The following is a 22,729-nucleotide window of genomic DNA, read 5'->3' on the forward strand; positions in this document are numbered from 1 at the left end:
AGATCAGGAAATGCCTCTGATTAACTCACCTGGTGGGGGTTTGCCATCGCCAGCTCTGCGATCAGTGCCGCTGGAGGCCACCATCGCCTCCGGGACTCGCCCAGTGGATCGGGCTGATAATGCCAAGCTCTTCGATCCTTGGGTGGCCACTTAATCAAAATATAAATCTGATGGTTTTGGTGGGCCCCATCTAACTTGGAAGGAGTGCAGCGTAACAAGGTGTTTATCAAGTTCTTGCAGTAGCACTAAATTCAACTATCAGTGGTCATCACAAAAGGCCAGTGCACATCACCTCTTTCGTTTGTATGACTAAGTATCACCAGAAGGCAATCTTAGGAGTAACGAGTGAATAACTCTGCTCTCCCACGGAACGCCGAGGCGCTGGGACTCTGCCCTGGGAAGAGCGGAGGTGCGGCGAGGCCTCAGCCGACACCGTCTCGTGTGGCTGCGGGATCTCCTCGATTGGCTTTACGCCGTGTCCCGGCTGTGTCCCGCTCGGGGCCGCTGGGGTTGCGCTGTGGGAGCGGCCCGGGCTCCCCTCACGGCCCGGGCGCCCCTCACGGCCCGGGCTCCCCTCACGGCCCGGGCTCCCCTCACGGCCCGAGCTCCCCTCACGGCCCGAGCTCCCTCACGGCCCGGGCTCCCCTCACGGCCCGGGCTCCCCTCACGGCCCGGGCTCCCCTCACGGCCCGGGCTCCCCTCACGGCCCGGGCTCCCCTCACAGCGCGGCTCCACCCCCGGCCCGCCAGGGGGCGGCCGCGCCCGCCGTGCTGCGCGCAGGCCGGGAGGCGCGCGCCGCTGACGCACGCTGACGCACAGCCGGGCTGTGGCGCGGCCATGGCGAGCGACTTCTACCTGCGCTACTACGTGGGGCACAAGGGGAAGTTCGGGCACGAGTTCCTCGAGTTCGAGTTCCGGCCCGACGGTGAGAGCGGGGCAGGGGGCCGGGGAGGCGCTCCCGGGGGGCGGGCTGCCGGCCCGCGGGTCCCCCCGGCGTGGTGTAACGCGCGGAAAATCCTCTCCCCGCAGGAAAGCTGCGCTACGCCAACAACAGCAACTACAAGAACGATGTGATGATCCGGAAGGAGGTGAGGCAGCGCGGCTGAGGCGCTTGTGCCGCGAACGGGACTCGGGGCTGGGCCAGGGCTGGATTTCGTTGCCGGGGCGTTGTGGGCAGGGCTGTATTTATTTCTCTGCCGGAATGTTGTGTCCAGGCTTATGTGCACAAGAGTGTGATGGAGGAGCTGAAGAGAATAATCGACGACAGTGAAATCACAAAAGAAGATGATGCTCTGTGGCCTCCTCCTGACAGAGTGGGCCGACAGGTACGGTTCATAGTGTTTCTTCTAATTGCTCTTTCATTTTCATATGTTAGCTCCTTGGAAGCATAACTAAACTTTTGCTTCAAGCCAGTATTGTTTCCAGCCGAAAGGGAAACAAATACTACTTTAAAACCTGAGTAATGCCTCAATGACAGTGTAGTTGTGGAAGCTAATATGATCCACAGACCTGCTGCATTTGATATCTTTGTTACAGAAATTTGTAATAAAAAATAAAAACCATCACAGTACTGAAGTGTTTCTGTAACTGCTACCATGAAGCAGTGAGTTCCTATAACCTTTTCTTTTTCAGGAGCTCGAGATAGTAATTGGTGACGAGCACATCTCCTTTACAACGTCAAAAATCGGTTCCCTCATTGATGTAAATCAGTCCAAGTACGTACTCTGCTTTTTATGCTGCCCTTGTTTGTGTTTACTAATCTGTATTAGAACTTCCTGATTATTTGGTACCTGTATTCTATATCGTTTCAAAGTATGAATTAGCTCTGAGGGCACCAGTGCTCTGTGTTGCAGCACAATATCCCAAATGCCTTTAGGCTGTGGCATTACAGGCTGTGTTCTCAAACTCAGAGAATGCCCTCAGCATTCTGAGCAGACATTGCTGTAGGAACCCTGTTACACACATACAGAGTCTGAGCTGCCATTGGCCTGTTTGTACCAATTCCTTTGGGAGAATCAAGATACCTGTATTTCACCTAAGCTGAAAAGACTGACTGTTGTGGGGAAGGAAAGGGTAAAATCCTAAGTGCTGTTAATACTTGTTTTCATTATAAAAATGCATATTTTGTAAAAGCTTAAAGTGTTCACAGTTGGAGAAGAGAATATTTAATCAATCAGTATAGAATGAAACAAATCTGTTAATGTCTAAGATGACATCTAAAAAGTCCTCATATAGGCTTTGGGTTTTTTTAATACATTAGTTCTGTAACCTGTTCTTTAATAACATCAGTCTAAATTTTTTTAACTGTTTTTAATTTTTCCCCCCCTTTCTTCCAACTGTTGTGAACTGCAGAGATCCAGAAGGTTTGAGAGTGTTCTACTACCTGGTCCAGGACCTTAAATGTCTTGTCTTCAGTCTTATTGGACTCCACTTCAAGATTAAGCCAATTTAAGTCAGACAAACTGAAGTTTGTATTGCAATGTTAGCAGTAGGGGTGGGGAGGGAGGATCCTGTTCCAGTTCTTCATTGTTTCTGAATTTTTTTTGTACTTTAGATTATTTTTGATTGTTATTTTGTTGTTGTTACAAACTGTCAGTGACTCAATAAAAGGGCGAGATCTGTGTTTTTAATTTTTAAGCTGTGGTGAGCGACTGACTCCTAACACTTCTTTTATAACGGTGCATTCAGAGTGTGTCTCTTCACTTGGATCACCCACACACTGCACTTCTCTACACAGCAGTAGAAAAAGGAATGAAGCCTGGCTCTGTGAAATGAAACTTTTGCCAGTTGTCAAGGCAAACTTTTGTTACTATCCTGAGCTGGGTGTTCTGTTGGCCAGCCAAGAACAACATCTGGCTCCGCACAGGTAAATGGTTATAGCAGACACACATCACCTTCGTCCCAGCTGGGGTTACCCGCTTACCTCCAGAGCAGAGGCAAACAACAGGAGCCATCAGGGATCTTCACTGACCATCCCGTTCAGTTTCAGAGAAGCTGAAAAGCAACCTAGAATGTATTTAGTTTAGTTCTGGACTAGCAGATCTGTTGTGCAGCATTCGTTAAAAGACTGAGACATCCCCCACAGGCCCTGAGGGTGGACCCCATGGCAGTGCTGCCAGACTGCGCTTTTTCTTTCTCTTGACACGTCTGGTCTGTAAGAAAAATCTGCGATTAAAAAAAAAAAAAAAAAAAAGTGATTAATTTATGTGTAATTTTTGAAAATACCGGCGCCTCCCGCTTTTCCTCCCCTCCCCACAGACAGCTCCCGCCATCCCGCGCGGCGGGCGGTGGTGGCCGCCATCTTGGCTGAGGGCAGACGCGGCTTCACGCCGGCCCAGGCGGGCAGGGAGTGCGGGGCCGCCATCTTGGCTGAGGGCAGGGCCGCGGGGAGCAGGGAACAGGGACCTGCCCAGGATCCGCGCGGCCATGGGGGTAGGTGAGAGCCGCGGCCGGAGCCCCGCGGGCAGTGGGGCAGGGGAGCCTCGGCCGGAGCCCCGCGGGCCGTGGGGCAGGGGGAGCCTCGGCCGGAGCCCCGCGGGCCGTGGGGCAGGGGGAGTCTCAGCCGGAGCCCCGCGGGGCAGGGGCAGCAGGGCCGGCCGGGGCTGACGCGCTCCGCCGCTTGCCTTGCAGAGGATCGGGCTGCAGCTCCGCGCCACGCTGGAGAACATCACCCGGCTGCGCGCCGAGGGAGAGGACTTCCGATGGTACCTCAAGGTGCGGGGCCGGGGCCGGGGCCGGGGCCGGGAGCGGCGCATGTCCCTGATTATTGACGGCTTCCAACCTTCCCATTTGTGTTCTCCAGCTGAAATGTGGGAACTGCGGTGAAGTCTCCGAAAAGTGGCAGTACCTGCGGCTGATGGTGCGTGTGCCCCTCGTAACCTACCTCTGAGCAAAAATGAGAGCACAAACCTGCCTCTACAGATGTATCCGCATCAAGGATGTGACAGCTTCCCCTCTAGATGGATCGTTTTTCAATAGCTATATGCCTTTAGAAAATTGTCATGTTCCATATTAAAAGAAATATTGGAGATTGTTAATTGACCTATGCCATTTGAATAGTGACTGTTGGTAACAAACTATTACATCTGCTTTTAAAACATCTGTCTGTAAAAATTTAATTTCAAAAGAAATTTTGAAGCGGTATCAAAATACGGTTGTGCCTGTAGTATATTTCTCTGATGCTGATGGAATCCTTTTGGAGAATGTTAGGTAAATGAAGATCATTTAAGCATGTTAAATCAGCATTTGGAAGCTGGAAAAGCAGGATAAAATTTGTCAGGGATACTGTTCTTAGCAATAATCATCCCTTTTTATTGCATACAGCTGAATGGTAAGAATGTATTTTGAAGAATTAATAGACCATGCCTATATGGATAAGACACAAATATATATTATTCCCTATTTTAAGTCTGGAACAGAATTATTCTTTGATAATTACAGCTTGTTAAATTACTAATCTCTGTAGTTAAAAAAAAAAGATGACTTGTTGCAGTATTTTTAAAAAGTTAAAGGGCTGAAGTGGTTAAAAATGTCTCTCTTGTCTTGGATTTTAGGACAGTGCTCCCCTGAAAGGCGGCCGAGGAAGCGCCACGATGGTGCAGAAGTGCAAGCTGTGCTCCAGGGAGAGCTCCATCGGTACGTGCTTGGCCACTGACCCGGCACCATCCGTTTCACAGTTTCTCTTTTAGTCCCCATTTTTGCTTGACACCGTTTGTAAAGAGCTTTCACCAGGGATTTCTGCCCTTGTACACTGGTGCTTGAATTCCCAATGTGCTTGAGGCACTTTCTGGACATCACGTTCAGGGAGACAGCAAGGCCTCCTGGTGAGTCCAGCCTTCTGCATCAACAAAACTCATCTGTATTGTTATTTTACAAAAGCATGCAAATCTTTTTGGCGTTGGTATGGAAAAATGGTGCAATGTAAACTTCTCAGGAGAAGGGAGAAAAATGTAATTCTGCCTTTTGAAGATAAGCTGCAGGAAAACCTTGCACTTCTTTCATTTCTTTTGCTTCGTATAAGGAAATTGCTGGGAAAGAAGATCCTGGTGTCTGGTTTGTGCTGAACAAAACTGAAGACATAGTGGCACTCACTTGTATACTTTTTTTTTGTTTTAGATATTTTAAGTCAGACAATCAAGCCTTACAATGTAAGTTTGTTTCCTCTTCTATGTAACAAATGAAAGATAAACAAGCATTAACAGTATTTTGAGTTTTTGCTTTACCATCCTCCTTCAGGAGCACAAAAAGCTGGTCTTGTCCTTAGCCAGAAATCATCTTGTAGACTCCTGGGCAGTCTCAAGTGTAGAATAATTTGATACATTTCAAAAGCTAACACAGAACTGTATAATCCAAATTAGAGGTATTACATATATATATATATATATATATGTATATAAAATGCCCCTCTAGGTCTCCTTTCAAAGACTTCCTCATGGCAGATTAAGAAATTCTAGTTAGGTAGTTAGGGACCACCTATGAAATGAGCCATAGGGTTTTGCTGGCACCTGGGGCATCAGAGATGACAGTGCTGCCTTTAAAGCAATCCATTCCTAGACTAATGCTTGTCACTGTCTCTGTTCAATGGAAATTAATGGTTTTCTGACTCAATCACAGGCCGAGGACAGCGAGAAATTCAAAACAATTGTGGAGTTTGAATGCCGAGGTCTGGAACCAGTTGACTTTCAACCACAGGTGAGTTCTTATTTATGATTCGTTTCTGTCTTTAAAAGCACTTCTTCTAGAGTGATAAAATACACTCTATTTGAAATGGTTCTGGAACATCTTAGACCTTCCCAGATTCCCATCTTTCCACAGTTCCTTGTTCTACTACTTTTGATTAAAAAAAAAACCAAAAAAAACCAACCAAATACTTGGAAACAGCTAACACAAACAACTGGTATTCTCTGTTGTCAGTAAAAGCTAAAACTAAGCACACCTTGGAGTCGTACTTAAACTGCCTCACAGGTGACTCAGTGTTAATCTGAATTCATCTCCTCAGATGCAAAAGAGTCTTTCCCAAAGGGAAAGTGCAGCATTATACAGAGCACCACTTGCTCCTTGGTGTGTTACAGAGCTCATCAAGCTTAGGTTAGGAACACACTTCAGTGTGTGCCCTCTAAAAAACAAACAGCTTTTCTTTGGGGTTGACATCACCAGAGCCACAGGAGATGAACACTGGCATTTTCCCATTTGCTGCTTGAGCAGACAAAGCTTGAAGATCACTGGCAATTACAGGCTGGTGCAAAGCACACCTCAAGGTTCAGAGTTAAAGGACTCTTCAGGGCCAGTCTGCAATGACTCATCTCTTGTGCATGGTCATGCTCTATTGCCACTTAACTCCCCGCTATTTTTAACCTATTATTCCAGTTGGATTAGGTGTAAATAGACTGACAAATATAAACCTGTCTTATCCTTCTTTCAGACTGGGATGCTGTGCTAAGAAACAGCCAAAAAAAAGCTGATCCTACAAAGAATTTGATATAAATAGAAAATCTACAGCAGTGTGCTAGGGGAGGTCTTTATTTAAGTGAAGTCCATCGTTTTGATGAATGGTTATTCCTTCATTCCAGAATGGTTGTTAGTTTATTCCTGCTTCAAAGCTTTGCAACCAGACTTAGGAACTTGCTCTTAAAGAAAAATCTATGGGAAGACTACAAAATGTAGGAGATGTTTATAGCTCTGCATCCTAGCTGTCAACTTTAGTTACAGAACAAAGACTTCACAACTGTAACAAAAGTTTTAATTTAATATTCTGAGTTTGGTGTGCTTGACTGGAGAGTACTTGAATCCCTGAAGAGGTATTTCAGTGAATTTTTGGATGCCTAAATCAGTAAATGAAAGTTTTCTGATGCTCAAAGGACTTCTGCAGTTCCAAAGCCTGGCTTCTGCACAACACTAGATCTCACTTTTGATTAGCACTAAACACGGCATGTGGCCATATAATCACTGTATTTTCTCTGTATTTTCTGTATTTTTTGGTACACATAATACAACCACGCCTGGAGTTAATTTAAAGTGGCTTAATGCTTATTTAAATTATAGTAGTTATAAAAAAAAAACCCAAACCCAACCACCACCACCAAACATTTGAGTGTTAGAGAGGAGAAAGTATCCTTTGTTTCTCTGATATAAAGCCTCATTTTAGACCTAGTGCAGAAGTTTGCAATTGCAGTCACATGGCTGGTGAATGGCCCCAGGTGGCAAAAGCAGGGCTCCTTTCATTTTTCTGGTGTTTGTTCTATACTCAGCTCAGTTTTGACCCACAATGCTGATCTTCCTCTCCACCCCAGCAGTTCCCTTGACATGGGCTTCTGACAGTTCCTGAAAGGCCACTGTGCCCTGCAGATCCCTCTCCTGTTGTTAGATTTGTTAGATCTGCCACACTCAGTAGTTCATTTAACACCCAAGTGCTTAACCTTCCATTTAAATCCCCAAGTATTTTCAAGTCTTGTGGCTTTGCACATGCTTAATGTCTGACTAGCACTAGTGGGGTTTTCTTTATCCAAAATGCAAGTGGAGATACCTTGCAGAAAACCAGGAAGAAGCTACCTTTGATTTTCAGCCACTTGTTAGTAAAATTCTGTACTTAGAATTGACACAATGTAAGAAACCTTCCTGCGTGCTACAGAAGTGTCTGGGATTTTTAAATGGACTTTTAAAATTAGTAAATCTTACTCTATAGCTTGGTAACTGTGAACCTAAAGTGAGGGAGCTGTTCCTATGGAAGATAAACCAGAGCACCTTCCTAGAGCTGTCCTTTCTCCACTCTTTAAACACAGCAACAGTGATGGCAGTGAAGAACTGTCCCCTGTGAAATGCCTGTTTGGGATGCTAATCTGTTCACTCAGCCAGCTGATCCTCCTTACACATAAAGCTTGCTTGTCACTTGTGTGCCTCAATCCAATACAAGCTGCTCCTTCTCTAGAGTGTCTTAGATTCTGACGGTATTCAAGCTAAAACTGTTAGCTTTCTTCCACATTTTCTATTGCTTTCCTTGCAGTGTGTTATGAAGATATTATGCCTGTATGGACTCTGAACACAAAGCTATTAGTAGTAATTGGATGCTGCTATAAACTTAGAAACTAAGCTTTAACATTATCTAGAATAGTTGGAAATACTTTTTTTTTGCTGAGAAAAATAGAGGAGCAGAGTCCCAACATTATACTGACCCTAATTAGCAAAGAGCTTGCCATTCTTTCTATCTAATCTAAAAGAAATACAATACATTTTTCTGCTTAGCTACCTTCTTTAAATATTTCAATGATCATATTTATTATTTTGTCAGTACAATATAATTTAAAAAACTTCTTGCAAATGTGTTTGCAGGCAGGGTTTGCTGCTGAAGGTGCAGAATCCGGCACACCTTTCAATGACATAAACTTGTTAGAAAAGGTATGTTGTCTTTTCACTAGTAAAACTACTTACCTAGCTTGCTTTCCTCACGTCACTAGTCCAAAATACACACCGTAGAGTGGTTTTACTCTTCCTGTAGCCACAGGAAGGCCACAGCTGGAGAGAGAAACTGAATCAAGTATGAACAACCAGCATTACTAACAGTGTCATTTTAGAAGTATGGCTTTGTTAACTTAGCAGCTGACAAAGATTTAAGTCACTCAGGAATTCCAGAGAGCAAGAACTGGAATACTAAATGGCTGTTTAGGAAGATCCCTGCCCATTGTCCTGTGCACAGAGAGGTTAAAAAGTAATATAGACACTGTCCTTCAAAGCTCAGGATAATGACACCAGCATTGCAAATCTTCTTGGGTGTGAGCAGGAATCTCAAGGTCAAAATCTGTTCCCTGGTATCCTACTTGGCAGGGATCTGCTTGTCTGCTTACCCACCTGTCTAGGGTATTGTAAATGATAGATAATCCGTTCACCTGCCATGGCTGCTCTCTGTCCACTACAGGCTGGGGACTATGTAAGAAAATAAACCCCAGCAATATACATATATAAAAACATTGAGACTGAAGCTCATTTAATTTCAGGTTAGTGATCTTGCTACTCTCACGTGTTAAAATTTAACTTTCTACAGATATCTAAGACTCAATTTGAGTAACATTTAGCTCCAGTTTGAATTCCAGTCTATGTGCATTCTGTCCTTTGTGACTAACACTGTGAAATCTTATTTCCTACAGGATTGGAATGACTATGATGAAAAAACAAAGGAATCTGTTGGAATCTATGAAGTTACCCATAAATTTGTAAAATGCTGAAGTTCATACACCTAACAAATTATTATATGGTTATATGGTTATTGATGGAGGAGCTGTAAACATCAGATATGCAGCTTCCTTGGAGTTACTTTTTTTACATGGCTGCACTTCAAAAATGGATACCTAAGTTCACAGAATCCTTTAAGTTGGAAGTGATCTCCAAGACTGAGTTCAACCTTTGACCGACATCCCTGAGTTGTACTTTCTGTCCCCAGCATGCCCTAATAAAATATTTCCCATGGAGCACTTGGAGATGGCCTCAGTACAAACTGAAAATAGTACATATTGACTGAACTGTGCCATGTCCTTGATGCTGTGGGGTTTTGGAATTACATGGTTGTGGTGGACTGTAGCTTAGCTAATGGATTGACTAACTGCTTACACAACTTACAGCCTTAAAGGTTTTAATAGTTGGTCACCAGGAATTACCTATATTTGATTGTGTAACATAAGCAAACAAAGTCTTCCCACTCACCACTCCTTATCATGAGGAAATGGCTACAACCATTAGTAAAGGCACTGTGGTAACTCTTTAAGGAAACAGCTACACCTTTTAAGCAGCTTTCTGCCACTTCAGGTAAAGACTGAGGCGAGTTTCCTGAGAACACTTAGTACGCTTGACTGCTGCTGACATTTACTCAGTTACAGTCCTCTGAAAAACAAGTTATTTTTCCAAGCATGTCATTAAGTAAACCTAATTTTTAGGTGAAGATAGACCTTGTACTCCTTGGTGAGTGCACTCACAGTCTTGCCAGCTGTTCTCATGTTTCACAACAAACTCCAAAGGAAAAAAAAAAAAAAAGCCCAGCCAATCTTTAGTGAATTTTATTCAGACTTTTGGTCTGATTATTGTTTTCTAATCCATTATTTCCTGTGTCTTCCCAAGTTATCACTTTCCTTTCTTTGTTTATGCTGAGTTTTAAAGTAGGTTTTAAAATAACTGCTTTTCAGCTGAAAACTAGAACAGCACATTACAAGAGCAAAGCCTTCAGGCTTACATATGAAAGGCTTTCCCCTGGTAGCACTTTTATTTCATACTTCCAGGACAGGGTATTGCTTACACTTACTGTGCTAAATTAAAAAGACCCTGGGAGCCCCTGGAAGCTGAGATACCCAAAGGAAGAGCAAAGGGAAGTAGTTTCTGAGCCTCTGAACCTGATCTGTCACATCCAACCACTGTGCTCAGACTTTCCTGTTCTGCTGATACATTTGGCTGTCCGGGCCAGTTTAGTTTTACAGAGATCACAGAAGTCAACACCACTGTGCAATCCAGCTCCACAGAAAGACTTGGCCTCCCAGAATAAAAAGAGTGGAAATTAAGAGGGTAAATGGCAGGAATTCAAGATCTACATACCAGACAGAGTGCAGAATACTTGCAGCAGTTTTCTTTCCAACCTTTGTAAGAAACATGAGCTATTGATAAGGGGTCTTCCCATGCTGTATGATTTAGGTATGGCAATAAAATAACTTTGTGATTATTAATAGGCAGCTTTATTAAAATACAGTCTTTTCCAGTCAGTTTAACAACCCAGTTGGTGACTGCAGGTTTCTTAAAGCCTCCCACTTCATTTTTTGTGTCTCTAAAAGCTGTTATAGTGGAAAGGCTTCAAGCAGTTGAGGCACAGTCAGTTCTGATATAAATTCAAGTATAAATAGATAAGTTAGTAAGCAAGCTTACTGCAAGAGTGCACATGGAACCACTCTTCTATGTTTAAAATTATTGCATATACTTTTTTTAAAACAAACATTTCAAGAGTGGTATCACATTACTGTAGACTGTCCGAACACTCGTGGAACAGAGGTGTTCCAAGTTCATTAACTCAATAAAATGCTTATTTTAGATCATGTGTTTTAAGAACACATGGATCTGTTACTTAATTTGACATAGTTAATGTCTGTATTTCCTGAAATGCATTCAAGGTCTGTAATTGATTCCTTTGAAAGAGAGAGAAATATCCTAGTGAATCCAACAGTATTCAAGGCCAATGATGATACATGAAGCCAGTTAGGCTGGGCAGTCTCATCCATGCTGAACACTGATTAGTATGTCAATTAGACATAATCTGCATTTTGTTCTGCAATTGTAAAGTATTCCAATGTCTTTATGTCTAACTACCAATTTTCTTGCCCTTTAAAACATTAAAGATATCTTCTAGTGATTTATATATACACTGAAGGAATTCTTTACCATTCCTAGCTGGGTAAGAGGAAACATTACAACCTATCCAGTCATCTTGTACCTGATACCCTACTCCAAAGCCATCAGACACCACGGGGCCAAAGCCTCCTAACTGCACAGCCGGGCTCACCAAGGTGCTGGTGGAAATGATGTTGTGATTGAGGCGAGCGTAGGCTTGGTCTTGATAGAAATCCGGCAGCGCCAGCCCCTTGGCCAAGGCCAGGTAGCGCAGGCTGAAGAGGTGCCGGTCAAAGCCCTGGCCTGGAGAAAGAAAATAACAGTGTGAGAGAGGTGCCTGACTTCTGTGGGAAGTAAACTCACCTCAGCCACGAGAGAGGAGGGCTTTAAACTGGAGTTTATTTTTGTGCTGATACGAAATATTTTTCAGACTTTTCAGGCCCACGTCCTAGGAGAACAGGGCCTGCATGTTTTACTGCAAGGCTCAACAGGAGCAGGAGAGTACACAAAAGTGCAGTGTTAACAGACAATTTTAACAATACACCACATTCTTTGATTAACTGTTTACCTGAACATAGCCAAGTTGTTTAATGCAGAAAAAGCCTTTCCTAAGATTTATGAATCTAAAGAGGAAGAACATCTTGCACCAACAAAAGGAGGCAAATTTTAGACTCTATGGGATAATATCCAACAGTCAGTTTTACTGCTGTCAATGTTTCTGAGAAAGACAGTTCAAAAGAAAGCATTTACAAAAATGCCAGGAGTAACACGTGTGACACGGCCAAAAAGTGCATTTGATTTGGAAGTTGTTAAAGCCTTTATCCCCTGCAGAGATAAGACAGTACCTCCTCAGACTTAAGCCAAAGTTCTTGTTCAACGTGCATTAAATAAATCTTCAAATAGTCCAACTGCTCTACGGACAAAAAGTAAAGTATAAAAATTCTCAACACAGGAAAGGTGCTGTGGGAAGCACAGAGGCACTCCTCTCTATCAGGAAATGGGTGAGAATGAGGGAATGTACTTTAAACTGTAGCCTTCTGCTACTGTTTTTGTCAGGTTTACATTAGACATCCATCAGCATTAAAATACTGAGTTGTAAATATTTACAGCAATGTTACTAGACATTTTAGTGCAAAAGGAACAGTGTTTGATGATTCCTACTTACCCATAGCAGCCTCTTTCGTCAAACGGCCATGGTACTTGGAGCACTCCACTATCAGATTCTGCAGCTCCTCTGTGCTGTGTTTGGAGAGTCCCTTGACAAAGGCTTCAGAGCATTTCTTGGTGTGCACAGAGGCAGGACGAATGGTTTCTGTACGGCCGTGCTTGAAAGCTGCAGTGCTGCAAGATTCGTACGTGGCAACAGTCTGGTCGTACTGGCGAAGGAAAGCCATCTGGAAGGCCAGCTGAGCCACAGCATCTGGGCTCACCTTCTTCTGCTTTAGAAGCTCCTTGCCCCCTTCTTGGAACTGAATCATGTTAAGAGACAGTGATTCTATAGTGGCATCAAACTTCTGTTTGGCTTTGGTAATCCCTGCTTTTAAGGCATCGTTCAGCTTAAAGTCAAGTTTCTGCACTGCTCTGGAAGAGTCAACTGCAGCAGGCTGGGACTGGGGGCTGATGGCTGGTGTCTTGGTGCTGTCTTTAAAAACCTCATTCTGGAACCTGAGCACAGCCACACCATCTCCCCAGGAATGTTCAAAATTAATTCCTGCAGTGCCATCCTTAGCTATGATAAGATTAAAAGATTTGTCATACCAGCGGTTTGCAGCGTCTCCATGCAACATAGTGTGGGACAAGTGCACTAAGTCTTTAATGGGAAAATCATCTAAACTTAAACAAAACATGGCAGAGTCTACTTTTTGAAGAGCTTCTTCATTACCATTGTCCAGTAGATGCTTCCTCAGCAATGCCCATGTATCTCGGTTTTCACTGGTTAGGTAGCCAAGAGGGAAGGCCGGGGCCGGACTGTTGTCACTAAGGATGTATTTCAAGTGTGCTTGTATTTCTGAGGGTTTCAACATGTTTCCATCTCTATCAATAACATCAAACACATAAAAATTTCCATTTCTCAACACTAATAAATGTTTTGCCTTTTCATCTGTATAAAGCTCATCTTTGTTGAGCTTAGGAATCCGTGTAGAATTGAAAAGTCTGAAGTACTGAGACATATCTAGGGGGTAAGCATTGACCATGTAGGCACCAAACCAAGAAATCGAAGAAGGCACAAATCGGATAATTTTTTTAAAGATCTCAGTGTCACTTTTTTCTGGATTGAGGTGAAAAACCTCTGGTTCAAGGTAACCAGCCCTGAAGGTCTTCATAAAACGTATGGCAGAAACAGTCATGTTCGTAGCTCGTGTGAGCTGATCATTGTATTCTGATTTCGGATCAGGATTAAAAGACATAAATGGATTAAAATTCAAAAGAATAGGCTCACGTGCTTTTAGGTACATGTCAAACCAGGGACCTAAAAATTGAGAGAAAGAGGTCAGAACATAAAATCAGCTTCCTGAGTCAGACAAGAGGGTTGTGTAGTCCAACAGGGATCATGAATAAACACACACTAAAATGCCTTTAAACAAGACAAACATATGACATAACTCACCCGAGGCTTCTCCAAACCCCCATTATTAAGAAGGATAGTGTTGGCTAATCATAAAAATACTCAGTTTGGAATAATCCATTTAAGGGTGTCCATATCATTAGCAACAAAGGCCAACTCCCTGTTTTCTTTATGGCTCAATGATAAACCTTAACTGCCAGGACATATAGTGCAGCTCCCCAGCTCTGTTTTGGTGCACGCCTCACATTTAGAGTGGTTCATGCCTTTACCTACTCTTAAACGATTAATTTCTACAACTCCCTGTCACTGAGTGCATCTTGCTGAGGTTAAAAGGCTGAACCTTCTACGTGTAGGAAGTTCCAGAGGCTAAGTTACAACTTTAACTACAGGTTCTCAGTGATGGGTAAGCAACACTCATCTACAGTTTTAAAACCACATCTGACATCAACATGTAGCCTTTTAATGCCAGGGTGGAGACAGCTCTACATTCTTTCAGAAACCAATTTCAAGAGGAACAGGTCTTTCATGATGCAAAAAGAAGAAAATTAACTGAACAAAAAGCAATACAGACACCCCACCATTCACAGGCAAAAAGCAGTGTACTGGTTAGCACTGTTGAACAACATAAAGACACCACTTAAAAGACAAGATGTTGTTCAAAGTGAATGGAAAGTAAAATACAACAAACCAAACAGCAGCCTTTGTGAAATAATCTGGTATTCTCTACAGACTGAGTGGCAGCTAACATCTTAACAGGCAGTGTGAACATAAGGGACAGAAGTGCATTCACTGGGCAACATGGAAACTTCTACTTCCATAGTGACTACTTCCATCTCTGCTGCTATTGAATACTTTCATGAGCAGACACTTGTATGTGGAAGCAATAATAAAGTGGAATAATCAAAAGTAATAATCATCTATACACAAGCTCTCCCTCCCCTGATTTTTTCTATTTATTCTCACGTTCCTATTTCTGTCACTCTTTTTCTTTGGCTCTTTAAAAGAATATAGTTTTGTAGTTTTAAGGGCTTTTAAGTCGTGAGTACTGACCACTTCTGCCTCCCTAATTTGGTTATATTCTGTGACCCCTCCTCTCCCTCAAAGTTTAGTTTTCTTGATAAATAACATGGAATTATTTGGAAATGATTGCTTCAGTTTCCTTAAGGTAAGTGCTAGATAAGCTCCTCTTTTAATCTAAACCCTATAAACTCATGAAAAAATACCACTGTTCCAGTATCTATCTACCCAGAATTCTGGTAGAATAGATGAAATTAGATAATGAGCATTCTTCTTTCTACAGCCTCTGAAATTGCTCAAATACAGCCACAGAGAGCGTTCACAGCAGGTTATTCCACGTTTCTGGGCTACTTAAAGCTTCAGCTTATTATATTTATGGCATTATGAACAGTTACAAAGTATGATGATCTACAGACCTGTCCTACACCCAGCAGAACAACATACCTGTGATGTAACTTGTATGCTTATTCTGATTGTCCTGAGCAACCAGTTGCTCATGCAGCTCTCTTCCAATCCCCTTTTCAAAGGCATGAGCAAGTTCTTCTGTTTTCCTACAACAATCAAGAAAAGTGCCAACATGCTGTCAAAAGTCACACTTCTTATGTTAACACTTGGCTTTGAAGCAGAACGTGACACTGCAATGTGTGTTTGTCCATACCTGAACTGGTCGGCATTTAAAAGCGGTTTCTGGGCATTCAGGTATCTCGTAATTGTATCTTCTAGCTTGGGAATTGGTAGTCTGAAGGAAGTGGAACACAGATGTACACTTGATGAGCAAGGGTATGAGTGAAGCCTGTGTTTCTTACACAGTCATCTCTCTTTGCCTCCTTTCTTCCATATCCTTCCTTATACTATTATATATATTATACATACAAACATATTAAACACATACTATACAGTACATACTGTTATATAAAAATCTGACTAATACTTACGCACATTATACTAATGTCTCATAAGTTTCTTGTGGAATAAGTTAAGCAACTAGCTGGACACCATAATGTTCTTGGGAAATAAGGCGGAAACCCAAACTGTCTTTTTACAAAAGCACTGCAGTGATGGGAGCTAATCCCTTACAGGACATAGAGTGACAGGAGCCGCTGCTAGGAGAGGCAGCTCTGTAGAAGGAAGAGCTCAGTTGCCAGCCCTGTTCGAGCTACCTCCTCACAGCTGGGTGCTGGACATCTCTTTCTCACAAATTTCCTATTCGGTATCTTTATCAACTTCCTCTGAGCCCGAGTTTTGTTTCCTATAGCACAATCCCGTTACACTCACGGGGTCTGGGCGCCAGGGGGATGTTTCGGTAGCAGGCTTGTAACCGGTTACGCTGGCACTTGGAAAGCCGAGCCCGCTCCTCTGCGGACCGCTCGCACAGGGCGAGCCGCGCACCGCCGTGCCCAGGGCGGACGTTCCCTCTGCCCTCTCCTCACAGCGGACACCCCGCGCCGCCGCCGCGCCCTGCCGCGTTCCCCGGAGCGGCGGGCCCCGCCGTACCTGGGCAGGCTCTTCTGGTAGTGCATGGTGGGCACGATGCTGCGGTGCAGGAACTCGGCGGCGCCCGCGCCGCTGTAGCCGCGCCGCCCCGGAGCCGCCCTCAGCAGCTGCCGCGCCGCCATGATGGGGTCAGGCCCGCGCGGAGCTCCGCCCGCCGCGCCCGGAGCTCCGCCCGCCGCGCCCGGAGCTCCGCCCGCCGCGCCCGGGGCTCCGCCCGCCGCGCCCGGGGCTCCGCCCGCCGCGCCCGGGGCTCCGCCCGCCGCGCCCGGGGCCCCGCCCGCCGCGCCCGGGGCTCCGGGAACGAGCGGAAAAAGCGAATCGATTTTCTGTTATTCCATTCCAACAGCCAATGGGATACGTGGTGCTAAGGTAGCAAAGTTACCAGGGGCAGTTCAGCATCAGTCCTCTTACGTACACATTAATAAAGCGTTCTGATTCATTAATAAAATTTTCTGCAATCCTCTTGCTTTTCTGCAATCCACTTCTTTTTGTTTTATGTTCAACATACCGACTCTATGTATTTTTTATTTAATTTCCTCCAACTCCGTTTTTTTTTTCCTGTGTACGTATCCATATGTCCTACCAACTACACAGGATTGAGATCCTGCCCCCCAAAAGAACAGTTTAATCTCTCCTCAGTTTTTTCCACTCATACATGAGCATGCAACAACAAACACTTGATCACCGTATAAAATGTAATATTATAAACACACTACCGTGTTGTACTGTGAGGAATATTTTCCATAAAAACATTGAATAATCTCAGAATATACCAAAAACTACAGAAATGCTTTAATAAGAAAGCATGGCATGTGAATGGTTATGGTGGTGTATTTTTATCAGATGCTCACTAGCATAAAAATCATCAGCATTGGGATTGAATGTGGACACAGCAAAGGAAAGGAAAGCAATCCCTGTGGCTTAGTCTGATAATCCTCTGAAAGTAAATTGGCCCTACTCTAATCAACATAGTGGTTGGAAGAAAAGTGAAATCATTTCACTTCCAAGATAATAAATGCCCAGTGACAGAAGGTGTCCTTGCATGTTCCAGTCTGTGGCTATTTCCGGTTTGATGCGTGTCTCTCATGCTGCTCATTCATCCTTTTTTTGGCAATGAAAACAAAAAAACCCAAGCCTGATTTAATTAATGAAGTCCAGTTTCACCTAGCTTGCCCTGCTGTGATAGTCCTGTTCTAAACGTTACCTGCTCTGCCCTTTGGGAAACTGCTCTGTTCCCTGTTTGAATGCTGGTTTGCAGGGTTGCCTTTCTGGGTTTGGGTGTCCAGACCCCAAACTGGGGAGGCTGAGGAATGCATCGCCTCTCCCCCACGAGTGTCACTTTGTTTTGAACTAGTCTTGTTTTAGAAATACTACTGCATTCTGTTCTAATTTTCCAGAGCCCCCTAATCTTCTTCCAGGCTCTTAATGATGTAGTTGATAATAGGATTGTTGGTATTAATTTGGAACAATAATGCCAGCTGCTTGCTTGCTGGCTATTGGCAGAAGGGTGACCTTGCAGGTCAGCTAAGCAGAACTGGAAGTGCTTTGATCTGATCTATACAGAGCCAGATCTGTGCACCCGAACAAGAGGAGCGAGTGAATTCTCTCCCCATGGGATGCTGATTCTTCTCCAAAGAGCAGGCAGGACAGCATGGCCGTGGCCCTGGACGCAATCCTTGCTCGGATCAAAGATGTTTGTAAAAGGAACGGGCTGCTCATCCTCTCCGTGTTGTCCGTCACCATCGGCTGCCTCCTGGGATTCTTCCTGAGGACAAGGCGACTCTCCCAGCAGGTAAGAGCAGCTCACAGCAAGTCCCTGCAGAGGAAACGCCAGACTTACATAACAAAAGACATGTGTATCTTGGGGAACTTCAGGGTGGGCTCTGGAAGGGAAAAGTCACGTGTATGTGTTTGTTAAAATTGTTTCGTTTCTTCTGTTTGTCAATCTATGATGTTCTTTGGGTCTTTACATGCGTTCTCAAACAATAGTTAGCAAAGGGTTCTGGTCTCTCAGACACCTGGGAAGCATAGCAGGAGCACAGCAGAATGTTGCAGGTATGGATAATAATAGTGGACATTTAAGCTAGATGAAATGTAGCATTTAATATAGGCCTGCAGAAACTGGTAGTGCAATACATTGCATTTTATACTGTTTTGGAACACATACAGATAAAGAAAACACTGGGAATATTTTTCAGTGTCAGATGCACAGGGATGCAGATGTTTATAGTACACTAATGGTGTTTCAGATTAATAAATTTGAGATTTCCCATCATTAGTGAAGTCACTTGAGAAATTCTCCCCTAGTATACTTCAACTAAGCTGGTGCTCTTTTTTGCTGGATCAGTCAGACAGACTAGACAACAACACACATTAATTAATGTACTGTTTGAGCACAAAATAGAAATCTCAGTTAAAAAATAAGGCATTTAGTGAATGCAACTAAATTAAACCAATTCTGGCCTCTGCTACTGCAAACCACTCTCTGTCTGAACATCGTTTGTGTCCAAGCCATAGCTTCAAACACATCTAGGAAAAATGAAAAAAATGCAGAATGGAGATTATTCAGGCAACTGATTAACAGTAGTCTCCAAGAGATGGCACATTGCATTTCTGTCTTCTTTTGTAAAAGAATGAACAATGCCGTGTTTTTATCGAATAAGAACACATTATGTAATCTAATTCATTTTAAAATTACCTTTTAAAGCCTGTTATCTTTGCCACCTTGTCTTTGCACCAAGGGTGCAGATTTTAGCAATGCTATCTGATTCACAGCTCTAGCAGCACTTGTGAAGACAGTCAGTCTTTAGCTCAAAACAATAAGCATCTCTCCATGTATTTCCAGGAAATTAGTTACTTCCAGTTTCCTGGTGAGCTACTGATGAGGATGCTGAAAATGCTCATTCTCCCTCTGGTTGTCTCAAGGTAAGTGAAGACAATAATTATTCTAATAACTTTTGAAGTTTCCTAAATGAGATTTGTCATCACAATGGTTTAGTTGTGACTGAATTAGGTGACAGTGCCAGAGGCATCACTGCTGCTGCACATTCATATTTATAGTGGAGCCATAAACATGCATTTTAATTGATACAATAATTTCTGCCATACATCATTTCTACCTCATATAGGTATTATTTGCTTTAAAACTAATGAAATGGGGGTTTTAAAATTTGTTTTCCTTTTCCCTTGTAATGGGACTCTTTTCCTTCAAGCTACGTAGAAGTTAAATATATGGAATAAAGCCTGCCTTAAATCTAATCAATTGAAATAATACACTATACAAATACAATGAAAAAATACAGTTAATTCATAGTGTCCTGCAGTATTTTGAGGTGTTCTGTATATGTTTATTGTATGATAAATATTGAAAAAACACTGTGTCTCCAAGGAACTAATAATATATAGCTGGCTTTGGCTGGAAGTGAAAGTGATTTCTTCAATTGTTAAGGCAGAACCTTTAGTGGTGGCACTTTAGTGGTGGCACTTTCACAGCAGCAGAATTAAGGATAGTTCTGACTGGTGCATGGCAGCTGTAACTTAGGGCCTGCTTTTCCCCAAGTTTGACTGCCTTCCCACTGACTGTAGTCCCAAAAACACACCAGCTGGATGGCCAAAAACTCTCTCATGTGCCCAAGGCTGAGAGGTTATTAAAGAGATGGAAACTAACAAAGCCAATTTTACCAGAGCTGAGAAAAAATTACTGCAATATTTTATTCCAGTTCTGGAACCTAATTCATACATCAAGACCTCATCTTCCACTTAGAGAAAAAAACAAGTTTCTAGTCTTCAGATCACTGACAGTTGTTGAAAATGAACACAATTAACAGCACTAATTTTATTTTTACATAATCTACCCTGACATCTGCCTTCTCATGGTTTTTCACAGAACAAAGCAGAGTCATGGTGCTTTGTGCATGAAACTGGTTTTATAACCCTAGACTCACACCTGGTCTTGGCAGATGCATCTAAAGAATACCAAGACAAAACATGTAAGGAGATTTTTTTTGAGATGTGAAAGGAGAGTTTTCCAAAGAAAGCAAGAGTCTTACATGAGGAAGTGACATAGTGAGGAGGACAGAAAAGGGTTGGAGCATATTTACATGTCCTTCCCTAAAATGTGTCATTCTTTTGGTCCTCTAGTATATTTAGAGATGTTAGGAAGAGCAGCAGCAGTAGGAAAGAGCTTCTCTGGCACAACCTGTGCCCTAAATTGCTGGAGAGGTGGCAGCTCTGAGCCTCACTGCTTCACTGTGTCCTCTGAGGTGGAAAGATAAGAAACATTACAAACCTTCAAAGAAGTTCAATTCTCCTTGCAAGTGTGAGTCCATCTTCCTATATAACAAACTAGCAGTGCCTGCTATTACAAACTGAAATAACAGGGTTTGCAAGAAAAAAGCCACTCCAGATATAATGTCATTCTTGTACAGCTTGGGCTTTTTTGGCTGGTTGTCTTTTGTGTTTTTGGGTTTTTTTTAATAATAAGTACAGTGTTTTCTACACATGTATTTCATAAAATCAGTAAACCAATACTCTGTATTTTTACCAATCTGCATGCATATTCAAACTACATTTCTTTGTGGATTTGGGATATCCTCAGCCTGTCGTGCCAGAGCACTGGCATTCAAATTATCATTTAAATTACTCTCTATTATTGTCTACAAAAGTCAGGAGGACAGCACCATAAAAAGAACTCTAAATATTGCTCTCCTAGTTGAAATTAATGCAAGTTTTTATTTGAACACACAAGAAATTACTTGTAAAGAAAAGGAGGGGTGAGAAAGGAAGATTAAAAGAGGGACTTAGGGCAAACTACCCTGTTTCCAAGTCCAGAGCTTATTTTAAAGGGTTGTAGCAGAAGGCAACAGGATAGGTCAGAAGGTTGACAATAGACTAGAAAATCTTGTACTTACAGATTGCAAGCAGAAATCCAGCCTTAAACAGAAATGGCTGAAAATTTGTACTCCCTCTCTTAACCTGATTGTTAAGAGAGTTAAAACAGAACTTTGCAGATTGAATGAGGAAAGTATTATACAGTCAATTATCTCAGAATGATGTTTATTTTAAAAGTTCCTTGGATGCAGAGGAAATCTGTCAAACAGGAGACAATTTCTTCAAAGTACAGTTTCTTGATTTCCTGAACTTTGTTCCTGCTCCTGGAACTGCTCTATCTCAGAGCTCCTGTACCTATTTCTGAAGTCTCCTGTCATCTGTGGTCTTACTTCTTTCTTTTCCCACAGACAGAAGAGCAACCATCACCCACTAGCCTGTCAGTCTGGGCTCTGCATGAGCTTTTGTTTTTGTTGAGGCATGGACCTTCATAAAGGGCGGGGGTTGAAATTATTTCAGTTATCTGGTTACATAAACACATTTCATAGCATCATAGAACAACTCTGAAATAAGTATATATTTGTTGCACCCATCCTCTGCCTGAGATTTAGCCCTGCTCATATGTATCAGTATCCCGTGTGTAGAGTTTGCTCTTCTCAGCTGCGAGAACAGGTGAGACAATACAATACTTCTGTTGGCAAGACAATTACTAATAGCTGACAGTTTGTGTCTGCCCAAGGGAACCTTACAAGACCAAATTTTAGAGCTTGTAGTTACTAGATGTGCACTGCTTACTTTATGTGTAAACACAGGATACTGCTGTTAGACCTGGGAATGGAAATATTAAGAGAGCACGGAGAGAATAGGAGCCAAATCTGAATTTATAGTTACACATTTAGACACTGTCCAAGCTGTGCCACCCTGCAATGCACCCCGCGGCCACCGGGCGGCTCTGCCGGGACACCGAGCACCGCGCCCCGCTCCCCGCGCCCGATCCCTCCGCGCACCCGGGGCTGCTCCTGCCCCTGCCCGGGCTCCCGCATCCCAGGGCCTGCCGCTGCCCCTGCCCGGGCTTATACATCCCGGGGGCTGCCGCTGCCCCTGCCCGGGCTTATACATCCCGGGGCCTGCCGCTGCCCCTGCCCGGGCTCCCGCATCCCGGGGCCTGCCGCTGCCCCTGCCCGGGCTTATACATCCCGGGGGCTGCCGCTGCCCCTGCCCGGGCTTATACATCCCGGGGCCTGCCGCTGCCCCTGCCCGGGCTCCCGCATCCCGGGGCCTGCCGCTGCCCCTGCCCGGGCTTATACATCCCGGGGGCTGCCGCTGCCCCTGCCCGGGCTCCCACATCCCGGGGCCTGCCGCTGCCCCTGCCCGGCCTCCCGGGGCCTGCCGCTGCCCCTGCCCGGGCTCCCGCATCCCGGGGAATGTCGGTACCACTGCCCGGGTTCCTGCACCCCGGGGGTTGCCGGTGCC

General features: G+C 43.8%; 4 protein-coding genes across 5 annotated transcripts in view; 3 read left to right on the forward strand and 1 right to left on the reverse strand.

Annotated features, from left to right (window-relative positions):
- Window positions 1–810: 810 nt before the first annotated feature.
- MAGOH (mago homolog, exon junction complex subunit) lies at window positions 811–3,197 on the forward strand (the record flags this gene model as incomplete). The annotated part of the gene is given in 5 exon segments (NM_001245420.1): window positions 811–925; window positions 1,030–1,088; window positions 1,215–1,325; window positions 1,633–1,715; window positions 2,353–3,197. Coding segments are annotated over 5 exon segments (441 nt in total). The 3' UTR covers window positions 2,453–3,197.
- Window positions 3,198–3,409: 212 nt separating this feature from the next.
- CZIB (CXXC motif containing zinc binding protein) lies at window positions 3,410–9,467 on the forward strand (the record flags this gene model as incomplete). The annotated part of the gene is given in 8 exon segments (NM_001245619.1): window positions 3,410–3,432; window positions 3,631–3,714; window positions 3,803–3,859; window positions 4,554–4,635; window positions 5,116–5,147; window positions 5,614–5,691; window positions 8,326–8,391; window positions 9,138–9,467. Coding segments are annotated over 8 exon segments (483 nt in total). The 5' UTR covers window positions 3,410–3,426.
- Window positions 9,468–11,115: 1,648 nt separating this feature from the next.
- On the reverse strand, window positions 11,116–16,607 carry CPT2 (carnitine palmitoyltransferase 2). The gene is made up of 5 exons (XM_030278757.4): window positions 16,430–16,607; window positions 15,594–15,674; window positions 15,380–15,486; window positions 12,518–13,822; window positions 11,116–11,655 (listed from the first exon to the last, which is right to left on the reverse strand). The coding sequence occupies exons 1-5, from the start codon at window positions 16,549–16,551 to the stop codon at window positions 11,324–11,326; spliced, it is 1,947 nt and encodes a 648-aa protein (XP_030134617.4). The 5' UTR covers window positions 16,552–16,607; the 3' UTR covers window positions 11,116–11,323.
- A 1,473-nt stretch (window positions 16,608–18,080) lies between these two features.
- Window positions 18,081–22,729, forward strand: part of SLC1A7 (solute carrier family 1 member 7) — a 47,642-nt gene continuing 42,993 nt past the window's right edge. The window contains exons 1-2 of one of the 2 annotated variants that reach the window (XM_002193700.7): window positions 18,081–18,221; window positions 19,275–19,354. In XM_002193700.7, coding sequence (XP_002193736.1) covers window positions 18,081–18,221; window positions 19,275–19,354 — 221 coding nt within the window. Of the gene's footprint in view, window positions 18,222–19,168; window positions 19,355–22,729 lie in introns of those variants that run through there. The other variant, XM_072932914.1, reaches the window with a different exon arrangement.

Source organism: Taeniopygia guttata, chromosome 8 (genome assembly GCF_048771995.1).
Source record: "Taeniopygia guttata chromosome 8, bTaeGut7.mat, whole genome shotgun sequence".
Classification (NCBI taxonomy): Eukaryota; Metazoa; Chordata; class Aves; order Passeriformes; family Estrildidae; genus Taeniopygia; species Taeniopygia guttata.

Bases quoted from the DNA above. Each gene is read 5' to 3' on its own strand.
- CPT2 (XM_030278757.4), bottom strand. From the start codon at position 16,551: ATGGCGGCGCGGCAGCTGCTGAGGGCGGCTCCGGGGCGGCGCGGCTAC. The intron at 15,487-15,593 runs GTATGGACAAAC...TGATTGTTGTAG, and splicing joins TTAAATGCCGACCAGTTCAG to GAAAACAGAAGAACTTGCTC. The intron at 13,823-15,379 runs GTATGTTGTTCT...CTCAATTTTTAG, and splicing joins GCATACAAGTTACATCACAG to GTCCCTGGTTTGACATGTAC.